The 19,219-nt window shown below is 60.3% G+C and overlaps 2 protein-coding genes across 2 annotated transcripts in view; one reads left to right on the forward strand and one right to left on the reverse strand.

Annotated features, from left to right (window-relative positions):
* The window catches only part of BAD (BCL2-associated agonist of cell death), a 15,908-nt gene extending 14,802 nt beyond the window's left edge, over nt 1-1,106 (forward strand). Inside the window, exon 4 of the mRNA XM_011942585.1 lies at nt 601-1,106. Within this exon, the coding sequence (XP_011797975.1) occupies nt 601-726 (126 nt within the window). The 3' untranslated portion in view covers nt 727-1,106. The remainder of the gene's footprint in view (nt 1-600) is intronic.
* Nucleotides 1,107-2,938: 1,832 nt separating this feature from the next.
* On the reverse strand, nt 2,939-19,219 carry PLCB3 (phospholipase C, beta 3 (phosphatidylinositol-specific)). Its single transcript, XM_011942589.1, has 31 exons — nt 19,141-19,219; nt 16,537-16,614; nt 16,213-16,281; nt 15,986-16,126; nt 15,711-15,790; nt 15,575-15,628; nt 15,408-15,483; nt 15,203-15,303; nt 14,480-14,646; nt 14,258-14,404; nt 11,999-12,239; nt 11,750-11,834; nt 11,464-11,661; nt 10,622-10,678; nt 9,365-9,461; nt 9,197-9,281; nt 8,786-8,910; nt 8,303-8,457; nt 8,056-8,217; nt 7,269-7,368; nt 7,071-7,175; nt 6,758-6,849; nt 5,763-5,916; nt 5,639-5,674; nt 5,364-5,556; nt 4,823-4,976; nt 4,661-4,737; nt 4,459-4,548; nt 4,311-4,368; nt 3,582-3,668; nt 2,939-3,500 (listed from the first exon to the last, which is right to left on the reverse strand). Exons 2-31 carry the CDS (start codon nt 16,537-16,539, stop codon nt 3,297-3,299), a joined length of 3,393 nt encoding a protein of 1,130 aa, XP_011797979.1. The 5' UTR covers nt 16,540-16,614; nt 19,141-19,219; the 3' UTR covers nt 2,939-3,296.

The following is a 19,219-nucleotide window of genomic DNA, read 5'->3' on the forward strand; positions in this document are numbered from 1 at the left end:
GGTGTGTGTGTGTGTGTGTGTGTGTGTGTGTGTGTGTCACAGGGCATGCTGGGACCTGTAGTCTAGCTCCCACTCCAGGCCAAAGCTCTTGGATTCCCCGAATTCTTGGAAGACTAGGCATGCTGGTATTTGTGCTCCTTGCTGGCACCTGTGCGCTCTGTCGCCCAGGCTGGAGTGCAGTGGTGCGATCACGCCTCATCGCAGCCTGGAACTCCTGGCCTCAAAGGATCCTCCCGCCTCAACCTCCCAAAGTGCTGGGATTACAGGCGCTCACCACCACTCCCGGCCTTTTGATTCTTGAATTGCGGTCCCATTTCTGGGTGCTAGGTCTCCAGCTCTGGCCCTTCCATTTAGGGCCCTAGGCATCCTCTCTTCCCGTCCCCGGCACGGAGTTCCTGGGATCTAACCAGTTCCCATTCCTGGGGGCCCATGTGTCCTCCCGAGCGTCCCTGACCACCTGGCGTGGAGCCTCCTGGGCGTTGTGGCCTTCATTATCTCCCGCCGATCTTACTTAGAGGAAGGCTCACGGAAGTGGAGAGCCTGGCACCAGCTGCCATGGTAATCTAACTCATGTAACCCTTTTCTCCCCCAACCCGGAAGGGACTTCCTCGCCCGAAGAGCGCGGGCACAGCGACGCAGATGCGGCAAAGCTCCAGCTGGACGCGAGTCTTCCAGTCCTGGTGGGATCGGAACTTGGGCAGGGGAAGCTCCGCCCCCTCCCAGTGACCTTCGCTCCACGCCCCGAAACTCCACCCGCTCTCACGGTCCTGGTCGGCCATCTTGGATATGGGCGGAAGTGCTTCCTCAGGCCTTATGCAAAAAGAGGATCCGTGCTGCCTCTTTCGGTGGGAGGGCCGACCCAGATTCCCTTCCGGTGCATGTGAAGCCACGGAAGGCTCGGTCCCATCGGAAGTTTTGGGTTTTCCGCCCATAGCCGCCGGAAGTGGCTCGTGGCCCCGCCCTCCGGCCCCGGGCTACCCCCCAAGTGCCTGCGCCAAGTCGTGAACCAGGCTTAACCGTTGTGTCACCCGGACCCGAGTCCCCGCGATGTCCCGCGGGCCGCGCTCACTACTAAATGTTAATAAAGCCCGCGTCTGTGCCGCCGAGGCTTTTCTGTGCGTCGACTGGGGCTCCGCAGGCCGGGGTAGGGCTCTCATGGATACTTTCAAAAGAGGCCGCTGTCTTACGAGGGATATAGGCTTTGCCTGACATCCGCGACAGAGACGGAAGGGGTCGCGGCGGCTCGCGGGACAGGGTTGTGAGGCCCAGGCCCAGGTCCAAGTTCCCAGCACGCGCACTGGGACCGCAGCGCTGCCGGCCGCCGGATCTCGCGCTTTGTAAACCGTGCCGCGGCCCCCCAGGGAGGGTCACTCGCTCCTATTTGGGTCAGCCCTTGCCAGCAGCTGCTGTATGGCCGGCCCGGGGGCCTGGCAGACCGCGCGGGGCGGGAGGGAGCGGCGGAGCCAGGCTGGCAGCAGCCCGGTCGCTGGAAACCGAGGCTTCACGCGGAGACCCGGACAGAGCGGGGGCTCCGTACCGGAAAGATTTATTGGCGCCTCCTGTAATCCGAGCCGATGCTTCGTGCTGGGCACAGAGATCCGTTGCGCGATGGCCCTGCTTGCGGAAGCTCCCGAGGGCCCGAAGTCGGCAGGGCAGTCAGAGGGCTTCAGGGAGGAGGCGGCTAGAGCTGCTATCTGAAGGTGAGGGTGAGGGTTATCCCTCCCGGCGCAGGGAGGAGTGGACCCATGGAAGGACAGGGGAGCAGTAGAGGCCAGGCTTCTGAGGGGCTGGAATGTTACACCCGGGAGTTAGCAATTTAGCTGGTGTCCCTCAGTGGACACCAGCTAGAGTCAGGAAGATGGGAGTTGGCTGCGGAGGAGCCTGGATACGGAATACACTGGAGTGAGCAGAACTAGGGGATAGGGCAGGGCCCCACAGCAGAAGTGAGGAAGTCTGTGGCCACTGCATTGACCCTGAGGGAGGAGGGCCCTACTCCGGAGCCTGTTTCCCTGGCCTCCCGACCTCATCTGTTTGCCTGAGGCTGCAGCAAAAACAAAGCAAAGAAGATACTCAATTGGCAGGAGATAAGCCCAGATAAGAGGCCTCCTTCCCCTGGAGGAGGGATGCAGGCGGGCAGCCTAGGAAGAGCCAGGAAGCTGGGAGAGGCCTTGAAGAGGTGCCAAGCCGACCCTGCTGCGAGCCCAGCCCCGCCCTCGAGCCCGCACTGTGGGCTCTCCGCCACTTTTCGCTGGTCTTGAGGCATGGGACAGGTCCAGGCTGGCTGAAGACAGTCCACCACGGAGGGTCCAGGCCCGCCCTGCCTCCAGGTCAGGACATCTTGATTTAGCTGTGGCCTGGCACACGAGAGATGGCTCCGGGCCTCAGTCTCCTCATCTGTAAAATAGGCATAACATCTCCCTCACAGGGATGAGGGGATGCTGGGTGGCCCAGCCCCTGCGTGTCTGTGACTGTCCACTTCCCTTCCCCCAGGGTCACAGGCAGGCCTACTGCCCACCTATCTCTGAAGACCCGGGTCCCCTGGTGTTGGGCAGGTTCTGAGCTGCCCTGCTCCACCCTGGCTGATCCATCACCCGATAGAGTCAACTGCCTGTCGGGGGCCCAGAGCAGCCCGGGCGGAAGATGCTAGGCGTTTGGGTCATATCAGGCCACAGGAAGGGGGGCAGGGAAGGCTTCCTGAAGCAGAGGCCTGAGCCTCAGCGAAGAGAGAACAGGGAGAGCCTCGGAGAGATGAAAGTCGTGGGGATGGGGGAACAGGAACAGGGAAGCTCAGCAGACTCGGCAGGGCAGGCTCAGGTTCAACCCAGCAGTCCTTGGCTGGAGGCGTGCCCTCAACCCCACCAAACGCCCAAAGCCCATTTTACAGATGAGGAAACGTAGGCCCAGAGTCCTCTCACCCCAAATCATACTGCACACAAGGTCCCTGAAATCCACTTTTATTCATGTAAAAAAAATCCCCAAAGAATAGAGAAAAAATGTGACACCTACTTCCTGAAGCTCCAGCAGCTCTCCCAGGGAAGGGAGGAGACACTGCTACCTTGAGGGTGTGGGTGTCACGGGGAGCAAAGCCCTGACCAGGGCCCTAACCTAAGACTGAGGGCAGGAAGGAGGGGCCCCAGGAGGATGAAGGGAGTTAGCGCAGGTACTTGCCCCAGGTTTAAAAAAATAAAATTTCTAGATAAAAAGTTAAAAAAAAAAAAAAAAGCATTAGTGTCGTTGCCTCCTGCCCTCCACCCAGCGCCCACCCTGGCCCTGTGGCCACCTCTTGCTCAGCCAGTTCAGAGCTGTGTGTTCTCCTCCTGGCTCTCCGAGTCAGCGCCCGACAGGTGCCCGCTGCTCCCAGGTGCGTGACCGTTGCTGGCACAGGCCACCAGAAGCCCATCCCCCAGCCCCTCCGGCATCTCGCCCAGCAGGCTCCTGCGGATCTCCTGGGGGAGCCTCGCCCGCTGCTCCTGACACTCCTGGGCCAGCTGGGCCAGCAGCTGTGGGAGGAGGACGGGCATCACAGGCGAGGCCTGGCTGCCTTGCACCCCATCTGCCCGCCTGTTCGCCCATGGCCTCACCTTGGGCTCCTCTTCTGCCAGCTGTTGCAGGACCTGCTGCTGCCCAGCCACAAGACGGTCATGCCGCTGCTTCTGGGCCTCCTCCAGCTACAGGGGTGGGCAAGGGCTCAGCTGAGGGGCCCTGAGGGGCTAGGGCCTTGAGGCTCTGGCTGGGTATAGAAGTCAGGTGGGCGAGGCCAGGTGCAGTGGCTCACACCTGTAATCCCAGCACTTTGGGAGGCCGAGGTGGGCAGATCACCTGAGGTCAGGAGTTCCAGACCAGCCTGGCCAACATGGTGAAACCCCATCTCTACTAAAAATACAAAAATTAGCCAGGCGTGGTGGCGGATGCCTGTAATCCCAGCTACTCGGGAGGCTGAGGCAAGAGAACTGCTTGAACCCAAGAGGCAGAGGTTGCAGTGAGCCAAGATCGCACCACTGCACTCCAGCCTGGGTGACAGAGCGAGACTCTGTCTCAAAGAAAAATAAAAAAAGAAGTCAGGTGGGTGAAGGCTCCCAGGGTGATGTATCAGGGTTGTGAAAGGACCAGGCCCAAGGATACCAAAGCCAGGGGCACTGGTGCAGACAGTTGGCTTTGGGTATGATGCGGGTACCCTGGGGCTGTTGGGCACTTGAGAAAGGCTCTAGAAGAACCTTGAGGGCAACGTGGCACCAGGCCAGGCACGGAGACGGGTGTCTGATGAGTGAAGGAAGGGAAGTGGGGTAGGGTGGCCCAGGAGCCCGACTCACCCGACGGATGGAGTTGACTGACTCAGTGATGTGCCGACGGTTAATCTCCGTCAGTTCCCTGCACAGGAGCAATGCAGGATGGCTCGGGGCCCAGACACCCGCCCTGCCTCCCCAGTACCCAGATGGCCCCCGGCCCCGGTGCCCTTACGCCTCCTTCTTATGCTTGTCCCTCGTCTTGGCCTCCGAGATGCTGTTATGGCGCTTTCTGTCCAGGATCTTCTGCAGTTCCTTCTTCTCCCTTGAGAAGCCGGCAGGGGAAAAGGAGGGGTCAGCGGCAGAAGCACAGACTCTGCCTTCCTTCTGGTATTAGAAGTCCCCAGCCCTTCCCATAGACCATCCTAGGCCTTCACCTCTCGTTCATCTCCTTCAGCCTCTTGAACTGAGTTGTGTTCGCATCAAGGACGACCTCCCTGAGCCGCTGCAGAGCCTATGGACACAGGGAGCCGACAGGTGACGCCGGGTTGATGACCAATCTATCCAGGAGGCTTTCCCTGGCCACTGCAGGCCCCTACCTGTCTCAGGTGCTCCAGCCTCCGCTGGGCCTCTGCATCCACCTGGGCCTCCCGCAGCTCCAGCAGGCTCTGCACCTGTCTGTTCTGGAACTCCTGATACCGCTTTGCCTCGTCCTCCCCCTCCTTCGTGTCCTCCACATCAGCGGCCCCGCCTCTGCAAGGAGAACCCCTCTGGGTGATGCTTGGGTCCGTCACATGAACTGGGATGGGGAGGGTGTTGGGGGGGGGGGCACGTCCCAGCAAGCGATGGCAGACACCACCCCATGGGGCCAGGTGTGTTATGCAAACCAGGAGGCCTGTTAGCTCCACACAAGTGATGGGAGCCTGTTTGGGTAACATGCTCCTCATGGGCTTCAAAAGAGATGTCACTCCCTGGGGGCCACGGGGGTGCCTGGTGTGGAAAGCCTCCCCCGTCCTTGCACCCGAACCCTCCTCCCTGGGGGTCAAGGAGAGGCTCTTGCCATCTCTCCATGCCCACCGACCCCCATGTTCACTTCAGTGCACCCAGCACACACAGCACACACGCGGCCCAGACACTCACAGGGCACCTGGCCGCAGCCGGCACCTGCCCTCAGCCTGTGCCTGAGCCAGGCCATCCAGCAGGCGGCGGGTGAGGGTGACTGCCTTCCGCTGATGCTTCTTGCGCAGCTCCCGCAGGTCTCGCTCTTGCCGGCTCTGGAGCTTGACCAGAGCCTTGTGACCTCGGAGCTCATCCAGCGGGGTGGGGGCCACCTCTGGGAGTGGCAGAGCAAAGGTAGGCAGGGGGTGGGGGAAACTGCAAGGCAGCCCCCCGCCTCCGGGTACCCCGCCCCCTACCTGAGAGGATGCTGGCGATGAGATCGTCACGCTGCCCTAGGGAGCAGAGGCCCTGTGAGGAGCTGAAGGACAGGGTGGTGGGGCACCTCCCCGCAGCCCACCCCTGACCCAAGCTGCTCCTTACCTGGGCTGCTGAGGGAGGTGCTGGTAGGGGAGGTGGTGGGGCCGGGGGGCCGGCGGGGGGAGGCATCCAGTGGGCTAGGGGTAGGGTTTGGGGACAGCTGAGACCCCAGCTGCTGAGACTGGGTGTCCTGGCACATCTCTTGGCCAGCCTGAGCCTACAGGGAGAAAGGAGAATGCTCTTTCCACAAATGCTGTTCCCTCCAGACCCTTCTGTCCTCTACCACCTCCCAGGGCCCCTAGCACCCCTGTCAGCTTCCCTTAGTCCAAGCCACTGCTGGGCTGCTCTGTAACAGGAGGCTGTCTGCATGAAAAGAGCTATAAATCAAGCCTTTCTAAACCCCTTTTCCACATGGGCTGTGGGGAAGATAACATAATGCCAGCCCACTGCAGGCGCTCAGGAACACCCAGATTGTTCTGGAAAGGCCTGGCCCAGCCCCAAGCCTCCTCTCCTCCCTGCCTGTGTCCCCCAGCCTTGCCTACAGTCGCTCATTCTCCGTGCTGCTCAGCTCCTGATTAAATCAACAGAGGACTCCACCAACCGCAGAGTGGGTACCAGCCTCTCCGCTAACAGCTCCGGGCAGCCCTAATTGCAGTCATCTCTCCCCGCCTGCCTGCCACAGGCCCCGGGGGGACTGGGTCTGGAAGCACAGGTGAACCTCCGAGCCTGACCCCTCCCCACGGAAGCCACTGCCCTCCTCATGGCTCCCAGGACACCACACATGAACAGCTTCTGTGGCTTCGCACTGCCCTGACAAAGTGAGTGGGACCCCTGTACTCCCACTCTGAGCCTGTATGGAGCTGGAGGAATTCCAACCCAGGTCTGACCTGAGGGCGTCCTGAATGCAAAGGGGTGGTTTTCATCTCCTCAAAATCCCAGGGCTGCCAAGCCTATTGCACTAGAGAGACCAGAAGCCTCCTCCTCACATGGCCACAGCAGCCATGTCCAGCGGCCCCCTGGGTCACAGTGAGCCTGAGCCCTGCCCTGCCCCGGCTCACCTCACTCTCCCCAATGAGGGCGGCCAGCTGCCGGGCCCTCTGGTCCATCAGGCTGACGTGCTTAATGGGGTTGATCAGGGCCTCCGCGTAGTCTGCGGGGAGGCAGAAGGCCAGGGTCTCAGAGACAGGGCCCCCAGGCCACCCCCACCCGCCAGCTCTGGTCACAATGAGGAATTCCAGAGCTTGTCCTTGGATCTGTGGATCTGTTCCCCACTCAGTCGGGGCCATCCAGCTCGGCAACTCCCAGGCCCTGGGGATGGCCCTTGTCCCTCACACTCCCTGGCCAGGCCGGCCCTGCCCAACCCCAGCTCACCCTGGTGGTCATCAGGAATGTAGTCCGAGGCTTCAGTGTAGATGAGCAGGGCCGGAAGGCACAGCGGCTGGTTGGCCTCGTTCCGCAGGCAGACGTAGTGGTACCCTGGGTGGGCAGGAAGGCAAGGTTGGGTTGCTGGGCCAGGCGGGGGCCCTACCCACTGCCCGCTGTGCTTCCCAGAGCCCACCAAGGCCTCACCAGAGCGGATGGCAGAGACAGGCAGGATCCGGTGCCCTACAAATTTACCCCCCTCCTCAAAGGCTGCGATGCGAAGTGAAGCCAGCGTAGGCAGCACCACCTGTGGGCCAGACTGGAGCTGAGCCACGGGGCTGACCCTGAGCCACCGTGGCTACCAGGCCACAGCTAACCACAGCCATCAAAGCCTAACAGAGCAGACCTTCAGACAAACTGGCCTACTGACCGTCAGTCACCATTGCCACTAAGCTGATGGCTGACCCCAACTCCATGGCCTGGCCTAGTGGATGACTATAGCCATCAGGACCCTGAGGCAAGATGACAGGCAGCCAGGCCCCTTCAGGGCCCCCACAGATAGTTCTGGTCATCACCAGTTTAGAAACAGGAGTGAGCCATGAGCAGGAAACCAAGAACGCATGCGCCTAGGTTGGGAGCAGAGGCCGCGTCCATGCAGGGCCGTGCAGGGTGCAGAAGAGCGGATATGAGCTTGGGGTTGTGAATTCAGCTCCTGCCTCGGAGACGGGGCAGGCTGCGTTCACTCCTCGCAGGGGACACAAGACCTCTAGCTAACACCCCCAACCCCATCTCACCTTCTCACCCTGGTGTCTTACCCTGAGGAGGGCAGGGAGCCTGACGCTCGGACAGGCAGGTCCTGGGGGACCCATGGTACCCCCCACTTTCTGATCCCCAGTCGCCAACAGTGTACTTGGTTTTTGTTCTCCCACCTGAGAACCGGGGCGGTCTGTGCTGGATCTGCCCTGTGCCTGAGCAGGTGCGGGGCCAGGCTCACCTTGGGGAAGTCGAAGGGCTCCTCATCCCACACGGGGTTGAACGAGTTCCCCTGAGAGGTCCGGGTGCGGTACTTGCGCCGCGTGTCAACAGGGAGGCCAAACATGTCCACCTCCACGTAGATGCCCACCTTCCTGTCGGATAGGAACTGCCCCGAGATCACCTGGGGGGTGGGCCAAGGAAGGTGAGGCAGATGCTGAGCGTCCTGCCCCCAGGACATCCCTGGCCTGAGCACCCCCAGGCCCCACCTTGACCCGCAAGGCATTGGCCACGATGCCATCCACGATGACCTCAGTGAAAGGGTCGAAGGATTTGTCAGGCCGCCGCATGAACTCCGGCTTGAGCAGGTACCCGCTGCGCCCATTGTACTCAAAAATGCCCGCGTTGAGCTGCATCGCCACATCTGGGGTGCCATGGGCCAGTTGAGCAGGGCCAGGGATCAGGCAGGACAGTGCCATGTAGGGGACAGGAGACCATCAGGTCAGATGGCATCCAAGGTCCAGGGCCAGGGGTGGGCTCAAATGGCATCAGGGTCCGGATCCAGGACAGATCAGACAGGGGAGGGGTCTGGCATCAGCCAAGGGCAGAGGCGGGTGAGTCAGGGGCTGGGTTCCCCTGGGATCTGGGATTAGACAGGGTCAGAGGTCTGTTCAGGCAAGACCAGCAGGATCATGGGTCAGAAGTCAGTAAGACTGAGGGTCGGGATCAAGATGGGGGGGGCCAGGGCTCACCGAGGGTCTGGAAGTTGAGCGCAACAAGCTGGCACCCTACGTTCCAGAAGAGCTGGGGCATGTAATTGGAGGAGTCCACACGGGTGCCCTTGGGGTAGATGCGGCTGAGCTGCTGCTTGTTGTATCTGAGGTTGGTGGTCAGGGGCCACACAGGTGCCAAGGCCCACCCCATCAGCCTTCACCTCCAGCCTCAGCCAGGTGCTCCTGTGACCCCCACACCCGGCCTCCATTTCTCAGCCTAGCCATGCCCCCTGAGACTGCCTGGACCTGCCCAAGCCACAGGCCAGGGTGCAGGAGAGCCGCCGGAGGGCCAGCACCCTGTGCAGGTGGCACACGTGGGGACAGAACACCGCAGCTGGCCTGCAAGCGCCCCACTCTGGCCTGCCCGGCCACAGCACCTTCAAAGGATACTCCACAAACTCCATGGGGCTCTTGGTCAGCTGCTCCATGGCCTTGGTCTCCACGAAGGACGACATCTCGAAGCATTTGTTCCTCTCTTGGGGTGAGCCAAGAGACGGCATCAGACCTGGCAGGGCTGAGCTGGGCAAGCTCCCATGGCTGCCACCCACCCCTACTCACTTCGAGCAGCCTCAAAGGACTTGAACTTGACAGGCTCGATATAGTTGACAAGCGTGGACATCTCCTCAGTGGCATTCACCTCGCTGCTGGCCGTGCCCTGTGGGCCCCAACCCAGGGTCAGCAGTGCCACTCCCGCCACAGCTGGCCATTCCCTCACTGCCCCCCATGAAGGAGGTGCTGACCCTCTTCCCACCACTATCCACGCACTGCTGGTGGTGCCAACAATCTTCTTCCCGGGGTCTCACTGATGCGCCCTGGACACCACCCGGCTCAAGCAATTTTCCTGCCTCAGCCTCCCAAGTAGCTGGGTTTATAGGCGCCCGCCACCGCGCCCGGCTAATTTATGTATTTTTAGTAGAGATGGGGTTTCACCATGTTGGCCAGGCTGGTCTTGAACCTCCCGACCTCAGGTGACTCGCCCACCTCAGCCTCCCAAAGTACTGGGATTACAGGTGTGAGCCATCTCGCCCAGCACATATAGTTGTTACAATTATCATTACTTTTACTGAATCATTTGGGAGTAAATTACAGACATCATGACCCTTTACCCATAAATACTTCAGCATATATGGACATTCTCTTATATAACTCCAATACAATAATTAAATTCAGGAAACAAAACATTGACATATTATCTAATATGTAGTTCATCTTTAAATTTCACTAATTGCCCCAGTAATTGTCTTTATAGCAAAGTCTTTTTTTTTTGAGACAGTCTCCTTTTGTAGCCCAGGCTACAAAATCATAGCAATGGCGCGATCTCAGCTCACTGCAAGCTCCACCTCCCAGGTTCAAGGGATTCTCGTACCTCAGCCTGCCGAGTAGCTGGGATTACAGGTGTGAGCCCATGGCTCAGACTGATTTTTTCTATACCACTCCTCATAGCTACTCAATGCCCCCCATGACAACGCTCCCCGCTCCTGCACCCCCTGGCCCTGCCCTAGGACCTTTGCACATGCTGTCCCCCTTCCTGAGCTCTGCCAGCCCCACCTCCCTGCCCAGGGCTGCCCTCTGCCAATTCTGTGCCCTAACTCGCACCTCCCAGGCCACATCACCAGGAGAACTGTATGCTTGTTTCCATTCCTGATGACTGAAGACCCCTCCTCCCACCTTCACTCACACCCACACTGAGCCCCAGGAGGCGGGGTGATGTCGGTCTTGTTGGTGGTCAGACCCTCAGCCCCCAGTGGCGGTAATAAACTGCTTGGGAGGTAAATAGATGCTACCTCCCCGACCTGCCCGCCCTCTGGGCCTGACCTCATCTGTGGTCGGCTTTTTGGGGTCTGTCTGCTCCTCCTCTTCCTCATCTTCCTCCTCATCCTCACGGTCAGCAGGTCCAAGAGCACAGGGGCCCCGGTTCAGGCCCTCCTCGCCCAGAGACTTCCGAGGCTCTAGGCTGGGCTTCTCAAGCCCCCCCTCCTCCCCGTTGCTCAGGCCTGGGCAGCTGTCAGAGCTGGGCGACCCTGCAGAGGACAGGGCCACAAGGTCAGGGGTCAGGACCACATAGTTGCTTAGGAAGCCTGGAGGGGTTTTTCCCAGTATGTACAGGTGACTCAGTGGGGAATTCAAGGGGTACTCTCAGAGAAGTGTGGCTTGGGGAGAAGCCAAGAGGTCAGGGGTCAGACAGTATTAAACCCAGTAGTGGTTGAGAGGGATCATAGGTCAAAGGTAAAGGTCTGGGGTGATATTCAGCAGGGAGGCAGATAAGGTGGTTCAGTAGGTTGAGAAGTCAGGAAGTAGGGTACCACAGCCTTAATAGCGGGGTAAGAGATGACACAGAGGGGTTACAGGTCATGGGTAAGCCAGAGTCATGTCTAAGGAGGGGGCATAGTGAGGTGAATCGTCAGGGGTAAGAGGTCAGAGGTCAGCTGAAATGATAACTAACTGGGCAGGTGGACTCAATGCAGCTCGGTGAGGCATGCACCTGAGGTCGGGGGTCAGAGGCCCCACACCAGCCAACAGGTGGTGAGGAGAGAGGTCAGTTGTGGGAACAGGTGCACAGCGAGGCGGGAGGATGGGCTGGGGGTCTGGGATGAAGTGTCACGGCGCCGAGAGCATGAGGCCAGAGGCTGGGGTCAGGTCAGGGTGGCGGGCCAGGCTGGGGCCCTACCAAGCTGTGGGGAGGAGGGCTCAGTGGCAGCGGAGCTCTCGCTCAGGGCTGAATTGCTCTGCTCCAGCGGCCGCTTGCGCCCGGCGCTGTCTGGGCCACCTGTGCTGGGTCTGTGCCGCTTCTTGTTCTTCACCAGGATACGGCCCATCAGGTCCTGGGGGCTGGGCAGGGGAACACCTGGGGCCAGCTGGGCAGGCATGGACGAGTCAGGGCCCCGGACCAGGTCCGCAGCACCCTGGCCCGCATACCCCCACCCTCGCTCTGAGCCCCCGTACCGGGTACTTGTCCAGAGGATCGATGAGTAGCGCATCTCCAAAGATGGAGCGGCAGTACTCAGCCATCTTTGCCTGCTGCTTTGCCCTGCGGAGCCGAGGTCAGAGGTCAGAGGTCCCTAGGGGAAGCTGGGGTCTACAGGACAGGTCAGTGGCGGTTCACAGGGTTGGAGGTTCCTGAGCAGTCCAACAGCGCTGAGGCGGGAGGGCTGTCCCTGGGTCCATGGGGTTTCATGCCAGGGGCTCACTCACGAGTCCACGTGGTTCTCGAAGGAGAGGATGACGGGGTAGGGCGAGGTCTTGAAGGCAGTCTCGGCAATGGCCTCCAGCACGTCACGCAGAGGCACCTCCGTGGTCATGGTGAAGCCATGGGTGATGAAGGGTTCCTCCTCAGGCGGCCGTCCTTTCCACACATCCAGCTCCACACAGCGGCAGCCCCACAGCAGCACCTGGCGGTACATCTCCACCGACGAGGTCCCAGCCAGCTGCCCAGCTGGGGGCAAGGCTCTGTCACCAAGGCCGCCCACCAGCCCAGCTCCTCACCATCCCGGCCCCACCTGGAACCAGGCCATGCTGGATTTGCAGAGGGCTCTCCATCTCTCAGATAGATACCCACCACCTAACCATCCCACCAGCGTGAGCTGAGGGAGTCATCCCTGAGGCTCACTGTAGCTCCTCACTCACTCAACAATCGCCCCCTCTCCTCCCTCCCTCCACCCATCTCAGCCCTGGCACAGCTCACACCACTTCCTGTGTGGAAGACTCCAGGCCTCCCTGCCTCCAATCCAATCTGTCTTTTTTTTTTTTTGAGACCGAATCTAACTCTGTCGCCCAGGCTGGAGTGCGGTGGCGCGACCTCGGCTCACTGCAAGCTCTGCCTCCCTGGTTCAAGCGATTCTCCTGCCTTAGCCTCCCGAGTAGCTGGGATTACAGGCGCCCACCACTATGCCTCGATAATTTTGGTATTTTTAGTAGAGACAGGGTTTCACCACGTTGGCCAGGCTGGTCTCAAACTCCTGACCTCAGGTGATCCACACACCTCAGCCTCTCAAAGAGCTGGGATTACAGGCGAGAGTCACTGCACCTGGCCTGAATCCAATCTCTATAGAGTACCTGGCATCCTTCTAAGAACATATCATATCAGGTCACATCACTTCTTCTGCTTCACCCTCCAAAAAGCCTCTCTCTCCCACTCAGGATGAATCCAAGTACCTCTGGGCCCCTGGGCTTAGCCCTGCCTTGCTCTCCCTCTCTTAACAGGCACCTATCCCCAGCACTCTGCACCCTGCCCCCTCCAGCTTCCTTTCTGCTTTTTTTAAAAATTATTGGCCGGGCGCGGTGGCTCAAGCCTGTAATCCCAGCACTTTGGGAGGCCGAGACGGGCGGATCACGAGGTCAGGAGATCGAGACCATCCTGGCTAACACGGTGAAACCCCGTCTCTACTAAAAATACAAAAAAAACTAGCCGAGCGAGGTGGCGGGCACCTGTAGTCCCAGCTACTCGGGAGGCTGAGGCAGGAGAATGGCGTGAACCCGGGAGGCGGAGCTTGCAGTGAGCTGAGATCTGGCCACTGCACTCCAGTCCGGGCGATAGAGCGAGACTCCGCCTCAAAAAAAAAAAAAAAAAATTATTATTTATTTAATTTTTTTTTGAGAAAGGGTCTCACTCTGTCACCCAGGCTGGAGTGCAGTGGTGCAATCACAGCTTACTCCTGCCTCAACTTTCCCAGAACCAAGGGATACTCCCACCTCAGCCTCCCAAGCAGCTGGGACCACAGGCATGCACCACAATACCCAGCTAATTTTTAAAAAATTATTTGTAGAGATGGGGTCATGCTATGTTGCCAAGGCTGGTCTCAAAACCTGGGCTCAAGTGATCTACCTGCCTTAGCTTCCCAAAGTTCTGGGATTACAGGCATGAGTCACCACACCCAACCCCCTTCCAGCCTCTTAAAAGCACCCTGCAGGCCGGGCGCGGTGGCTCATGCCTGTAATCCCAGCGCTTTGGGAGGCCGAGGCAGGCAGATCACCTGAGGTCGAGAGTTTGACAGCAGCCTGATCAACATGGAGAAACCCGTCTCTACTAAAAATACAAAATGAGCCGGGCATGGTGGCGCATGTCTGTAATCCCAGCTACTTGGGAGGCTGAGGCAGGAGACTCACTTGAACTTGGGAGGCAGAGGTTGCGGTGAGCCGAGATCGTGCCATTGCACGCCAGCCTGGGCAACAAGAGCGAAACTCCGTCTCAAAACAAAAAAAATGCACCCTGCAGTCTCTCCTGTTGCAGGCCCTAACACAAGCCATTCCAGTCCTTCCCTGGTAAAGCCACCATGAGGCACACTCCCGCAGAGAGGCCCCCCTGCTCAGGGCCGCTGCCTGTTCCCTGCCTGCATCCTCAGCACTGGCCGATGAATGAGCAAATGGGCCAAAAGGACCGTGCCCCAGGAGGAGTGGGGCAATGCAAGGGTTACAGGGCAGAGGTCATGGGCCCCACCCTTGCTCCCCGCTCACCAGTGAGATAGGTGTTATGCGAGGAGTTGATGAAGTAGGCACTCAGCGGCTGGGTCATGTCGGCGCTCAGATCCAGGGCTTCCAGGGGCAGGATGCCATTCTCCTCGCCTCCCAGGTAGCGGCTAAAGCCCTCCATGGACATCTGGTCTGGGGTGGGAGGGGATCAGCAGGGTCAGCTGGGGCCCCACCTGCCCCCACCCACCTGCACCCTGGCCAGCTCACCTCGCTCCAGAAACTGCTGGTTGGGCTCATACTTTTCGATGAGCAGTCGGGCCTGGGAGGGCCGCAGCGGCGGGTACAGCACTTCGTTGAGTCTCGGGTCGCGCTGCTTCTGGTTGATGAAGTCCATGAGCTGCTCCAGTGTCAGGTATGGTTTGCCCTTGGCGCCTCTGGAGGGGGCAGGAAGCCGGGTGAGGATGGAGCCTTGCAGGGCTCCCATCCCCTCACCAAGCCCTTGCCCTGGGCAAAGGAGTCAGAAGGCCTGCCCCTGGGTCTGGCACCCAGTGAGTGGGACTCTGGGTGAGTCATGGCCAACCTCTGGGCCTCAGTTTCCCCCTTCACTCTCCTGACCACTCAGGATTGTCAAGGCAGCAGACTAGTGGGCACTGGCAATGGCCAGGGCTGAGGAGCTACCAAGTGGTCAGCCCACCACCCCTTGCTTCCAGACCTCACAACACACCTGAGCCTTGGACCCCACTGCAGAGGGGGCTGATTAAACCAACCCTGGTACAGGGTTAGCCCAGAGCTACCTGTAACTGAGGGGCAGAAATAGCCGCTCTGAGCACAGGCACATCATTGACAGGTTCTCCCCGGGCACCCCCACCCGCCCCCGGCGCTCCAGGACCCGGCCCACCAGTTTCCCCTCTCCCCATTGAGCTAGAGGCGCGCTAAGCAGAAACCAAACACAGAGCACAGGGGCTGGGAGGCAAGCTGGGCCCTGCTCACATCTCCAGCAGGATCTTGTCAATGTCCGGCCGCAGACACAGCTTGTTCAGGAACCGCTCAAAGATTTCCAAGGAAAACTCATCAGGCCGGATGGACTCACTCTGGAGGTCGAGGAGTGTGGGGTGAGAGGCCAGGGGCAGCCAGCCCCGGAAGGGTGGGTGCCCACCATGACACCCCACCCCACCCCTGCCCCCACCCCACATACCCGGTTGAAATTGAGGCCACAGGATTCCAGCGCAGTCTCCACCCGCTTCTTGTCTGCTGAGAACATCTTCAGGATGCTGATGCGGGCAGGAGGGGTTCAGGGTCAGTGGAAGACAAAGGCTACCAAGGTCAGGGCAGGAGGAAGGTGCTGGGGGAAGGGATGCTCACTTCTTGACGGGGATCCGACCATCCTGGTTCACCTGCAGCTTCAGCTTTGTGTATCTGGGGAGGCAGGTGAAGAGGTCACACCCTGAAAACGGCCACGTGAACCCCCCGGCTCCCCCTCAGGTGGCCTGGGGCTCACGCTTTGCGCAGGAAGGTGTTCCGGGAGGCATTCTGAGCCAGGATGTTCATAGCCAGCTTGAACAGCTCCTCGGACCAGACCTGGGGGGCCAGTATACACGAGGAGGCGGTGAATGGGGGACAGAGGGGCTGCCCAGCCACAACCCAGGTCCACAACTATCTCTGGTACACAGAAGGTCACAGAGCAGCCTAGAACACAGCAGGTGCTCGGTAAGTGACGGCCAACTCACAGAATAAGACAGTGACTCCCCGCTTGTCCCCTTTGTGCCAGCCCACCTTGGCTGTGTCATCCTGCACGGCCATGAAGTTCAAGAACACTGTGTTCACCGGGTCTGGCCCAGACACCACCGTCATCAGCTTCTCCTCCAGCCGGGCATCGGGACCCCCAAAGCCCAGAACTTCGCGGATCTTGGGGTCCTGAGTAGGTGACAGCGAAGGGTAAGGAGGGGCTCCCAGGCCTCACAGCCTCGCTGTGGTCTTCACTCCCAGGTTCCATCACTCACCTTGGGCAGGCGGGCGTACCGGCCTGTCCGTGTGTCCCTGATGGAACTGATGTCCAGTGTGTCCACCTCCTGGGGGGAACCAGATGCCGGGCTGGGTATGAGAGGCTGTAGGGCGACAGCCAGGAGCCTCCAAGCTCCCTACCCAGGCCAGGGAGTGGCCAGCCCCTGGCTATAGCCCCAGCCTCAGCTCCTGCCCTGAGCACTTCCTGTCTGGGCAGCAGTGGGAGAGGTCAGCCTGCAGCGGGGCCCCACCCCCACGGGCACGGCAGGGGTCTGGGACAGGGGCCCTTGGCCTGAGCGGGCTGCACCAGCGCCCCCCCTCACCATGTTGGGGCCTGTCCAGTACAAGAAGAAGCCACTGGGGTCCACACGCAGGGTCACCAGGTTCCGACTGGAGGTCTCCTGGGGTCAGCACAGGGCAGCAGGGGTCAGGGAGTGAGGCCTGTGGTGCAGGCCTGGCCCTGGGGGCTCTCCCATCATGCACCCCAGAGTTCCTGCCCGTGAGCTAAGACGAAACCTCATCCAGTCCACAGGTCCTGTGTGGCTTCCTGTGGCCCTCGGAACAAAGTCAAGGTCCTAGGTGTGACATTCAGTGTCACACCTGGAAGGGCTCCCCAGCCCCCATCCTGGGCTCCATTTCCCCAGAAGTGCTGAGAGCTCTGTGACGGTGACAGCCCCCCTAATTCACCCCACTACGGAATGTTTAAGGCATGAAAGTGAGAAGTCTGACTCCCACTGCCCTTCTGCGTCCCTTGGGATATTACGATGACCCCTTGGTCTGCCTCAAAGTCCATTATTCACCTTACCGCATCTGCCGGGGTCCTCACAGCCTCAAAGCTCATCCCCATCTTACAGAAGAACAGTCCCCCTAGAAGGGGACTCGCCGTACTCTCAGGACAGGGCAGTGAGCTCTTCCTCCCTCAAACAGCCCTGCAGCTGGCAGGGGGCAGGGAAGTGCATGCCAGCACCATTTTCTGAGAAGGGCCCGGTCCCTGGCAAACTCCCAGGGCCACCCCGTGTGACTCAGGACCAGCAGCCAGAGGGGCTGTTCTCCAGGGCTTAGACTCAGCCAGGGCCAGAGTAACCAAGTGGCTACAGGTAGAACTCTCCTATTCCAGGCTCTTCCAGCCAGAAAAGGACCCCACCTCATGTTGGGCACCACCCCTAAACAGCTGCTCAGTGTCTGGTGGACAGTACTGTCATTATCAACACATCTCATACACACACGTCGCCCCTACTGCACAGCAGGTACAGTTCTATGCACCTAGCACCTTCGAGCACACGAAGGCCTCCTAACCAGCCTAAGAGATGTGCTGTTGTCACTCCCATTTTACAGATGAGGACACTTAGTTACAGGCACACTTCGTAGCCTGCCCGAGGTCATCGGAGCCAGGACTTGCTTGCAGGCAGTGTGGTTGCAGCGTCCTGTGACCTGGGAAGCAGGGAGCAGAGACTCCCAGCTCCTGGCCTCAGCCACACCCCATTGTGGGGCCTGGGATAAGTCTCTGTTTTCCAGACCTCAGTTTCCTTTTCTGGAGAATGGGGACTGCAGCAGCCCCACCCATGGCAGGCTTTGCTTACAAAGTATGGGTGTTCATCTGGGAACAGAGGGGACAGAAGGCCCCAAAACTTTGGGGATGCATAGGCCTCCCCACTTCAGTGTGCTGACACCCAGCCCCCAGCCCCTCTCGGGATTCCCAACCCTACCTTGGGTCTGAGGCCCCCCAGTGGTGTGCGGAGGAGGGAGGGGAGTCTATGGGTACTGCCCCTAGGGTTTCCCCCCTACCTCTCCCCAGAGGTCTGGCTCTCAAAGGCAGCCCAGGCCCCCTGCTCTCCTGCCCCAAGCCTCTGTCAGCACCCCCACCCCACCCCCAGGGCCCTCTCCCTGTTCCCACTTCCTTATTTGGGTTTATCACAGTGGAAGGAAAAGAAGAAACTTTTCCCTTCAGGCCAGCCTAGGGGGAGGGGTCTCCCCCGGCCTCTGGGGCACCCAGGCACCCCTCCTCACACACCTGCCGCTTCGGGCCACGCCCCCATCTCCTCCCCCCAGCTCCCACGCCTACCCCGGGGCCCCACCCAGCCGGAAAAGAGCCCAGAGTCTTCCAGGCCCGTGCCTGACTGGGAAGGAGCCGCGAGGAAGCTCAGGCCGGCCGGGTGGAGGCCCTGGGGAAGGAGAGGCCCAGGGGGCAGAAGAGGGGACCCAGGATGGGGATGGGCAGCCGAAGGTGGGGACACGGGCATTTGGGAAGCACCAGGGGCAGGACAGGGAAAGGGGGGCCAGGATGTATTGGGGTTCAAGATCCCAAGCCTAAGGAGTGGGGAGTAAAGTTCCCAGGGGTGGAGGAACTTGGGGGGCAAAGTCTCCCCTAGGGGGTGACTGGGTGCTCCCACCTGAGCAGGGAGCTGAACTGGGATTCAGAAGCAGGGCGAAGGAGTGCCAACCAGAATAGGGGGAAAAATGATGAATGGACGAGAACTGTTCAGGCAGGGCACCGGGGAGAGGAGCGACGCCCTGGCACACACCCAGAATGAGGATGCCCCAAGCCAGCCTGGAGGTCAGGGTCCTGCAGCCGGGGAGTCTAGTGCTGAGCAGAGGTCTGGGGACCAGGCCAGGATCGGGGAAACAGAATTAGTCTGGCAGGGTGTGGTGGGAAGGGCGAATGAAAACGGGGGAACGGGATTTATTGGGGTTCAAAGTCTCTGCGCCAAGGAGTGGAGCCCAATTTTCCAGAGCTGAGAGACTGGGAGTTGGGGGGACAAAGTCTTCATTACGGAGACGATCAGGGACTTAAGTTTCCGGGGCGCCGCCAGGCTGGGGTGAGGGTGGCGCCACGGGCAGGCGAAGCTGGGGTAGGGGTCCCCAGCGACTGGTCGAGCTTGACAGAAAGAGTCCCGGGATCTGGGCGGAGCAGGGGCCCGCGCGCTTACCTCGTCCCATTTGATGAACTTACTCCCGCGCCGCAGGGTCTCCACCACGGTGGGCGGCTCCAGCTGCAGCGCGTGGACG

This window comes from Colobus angolensis, unplaced genomic scaffold (assembly GCF_000951035.1).
Source record: "Colobus angolensis palliatus isolate OR3802 unplaced genomic scaffold, Cang.pa_1.0 Scaffold21, whole genome shotgun sequence".
Classification (NCBI taxonomy): domain Eukaryota; kingdom Metazoa; phylum Chordata; class Mammalia; order Primates; family Cercopithecidae; genus Colobus; species Colobus angolensis.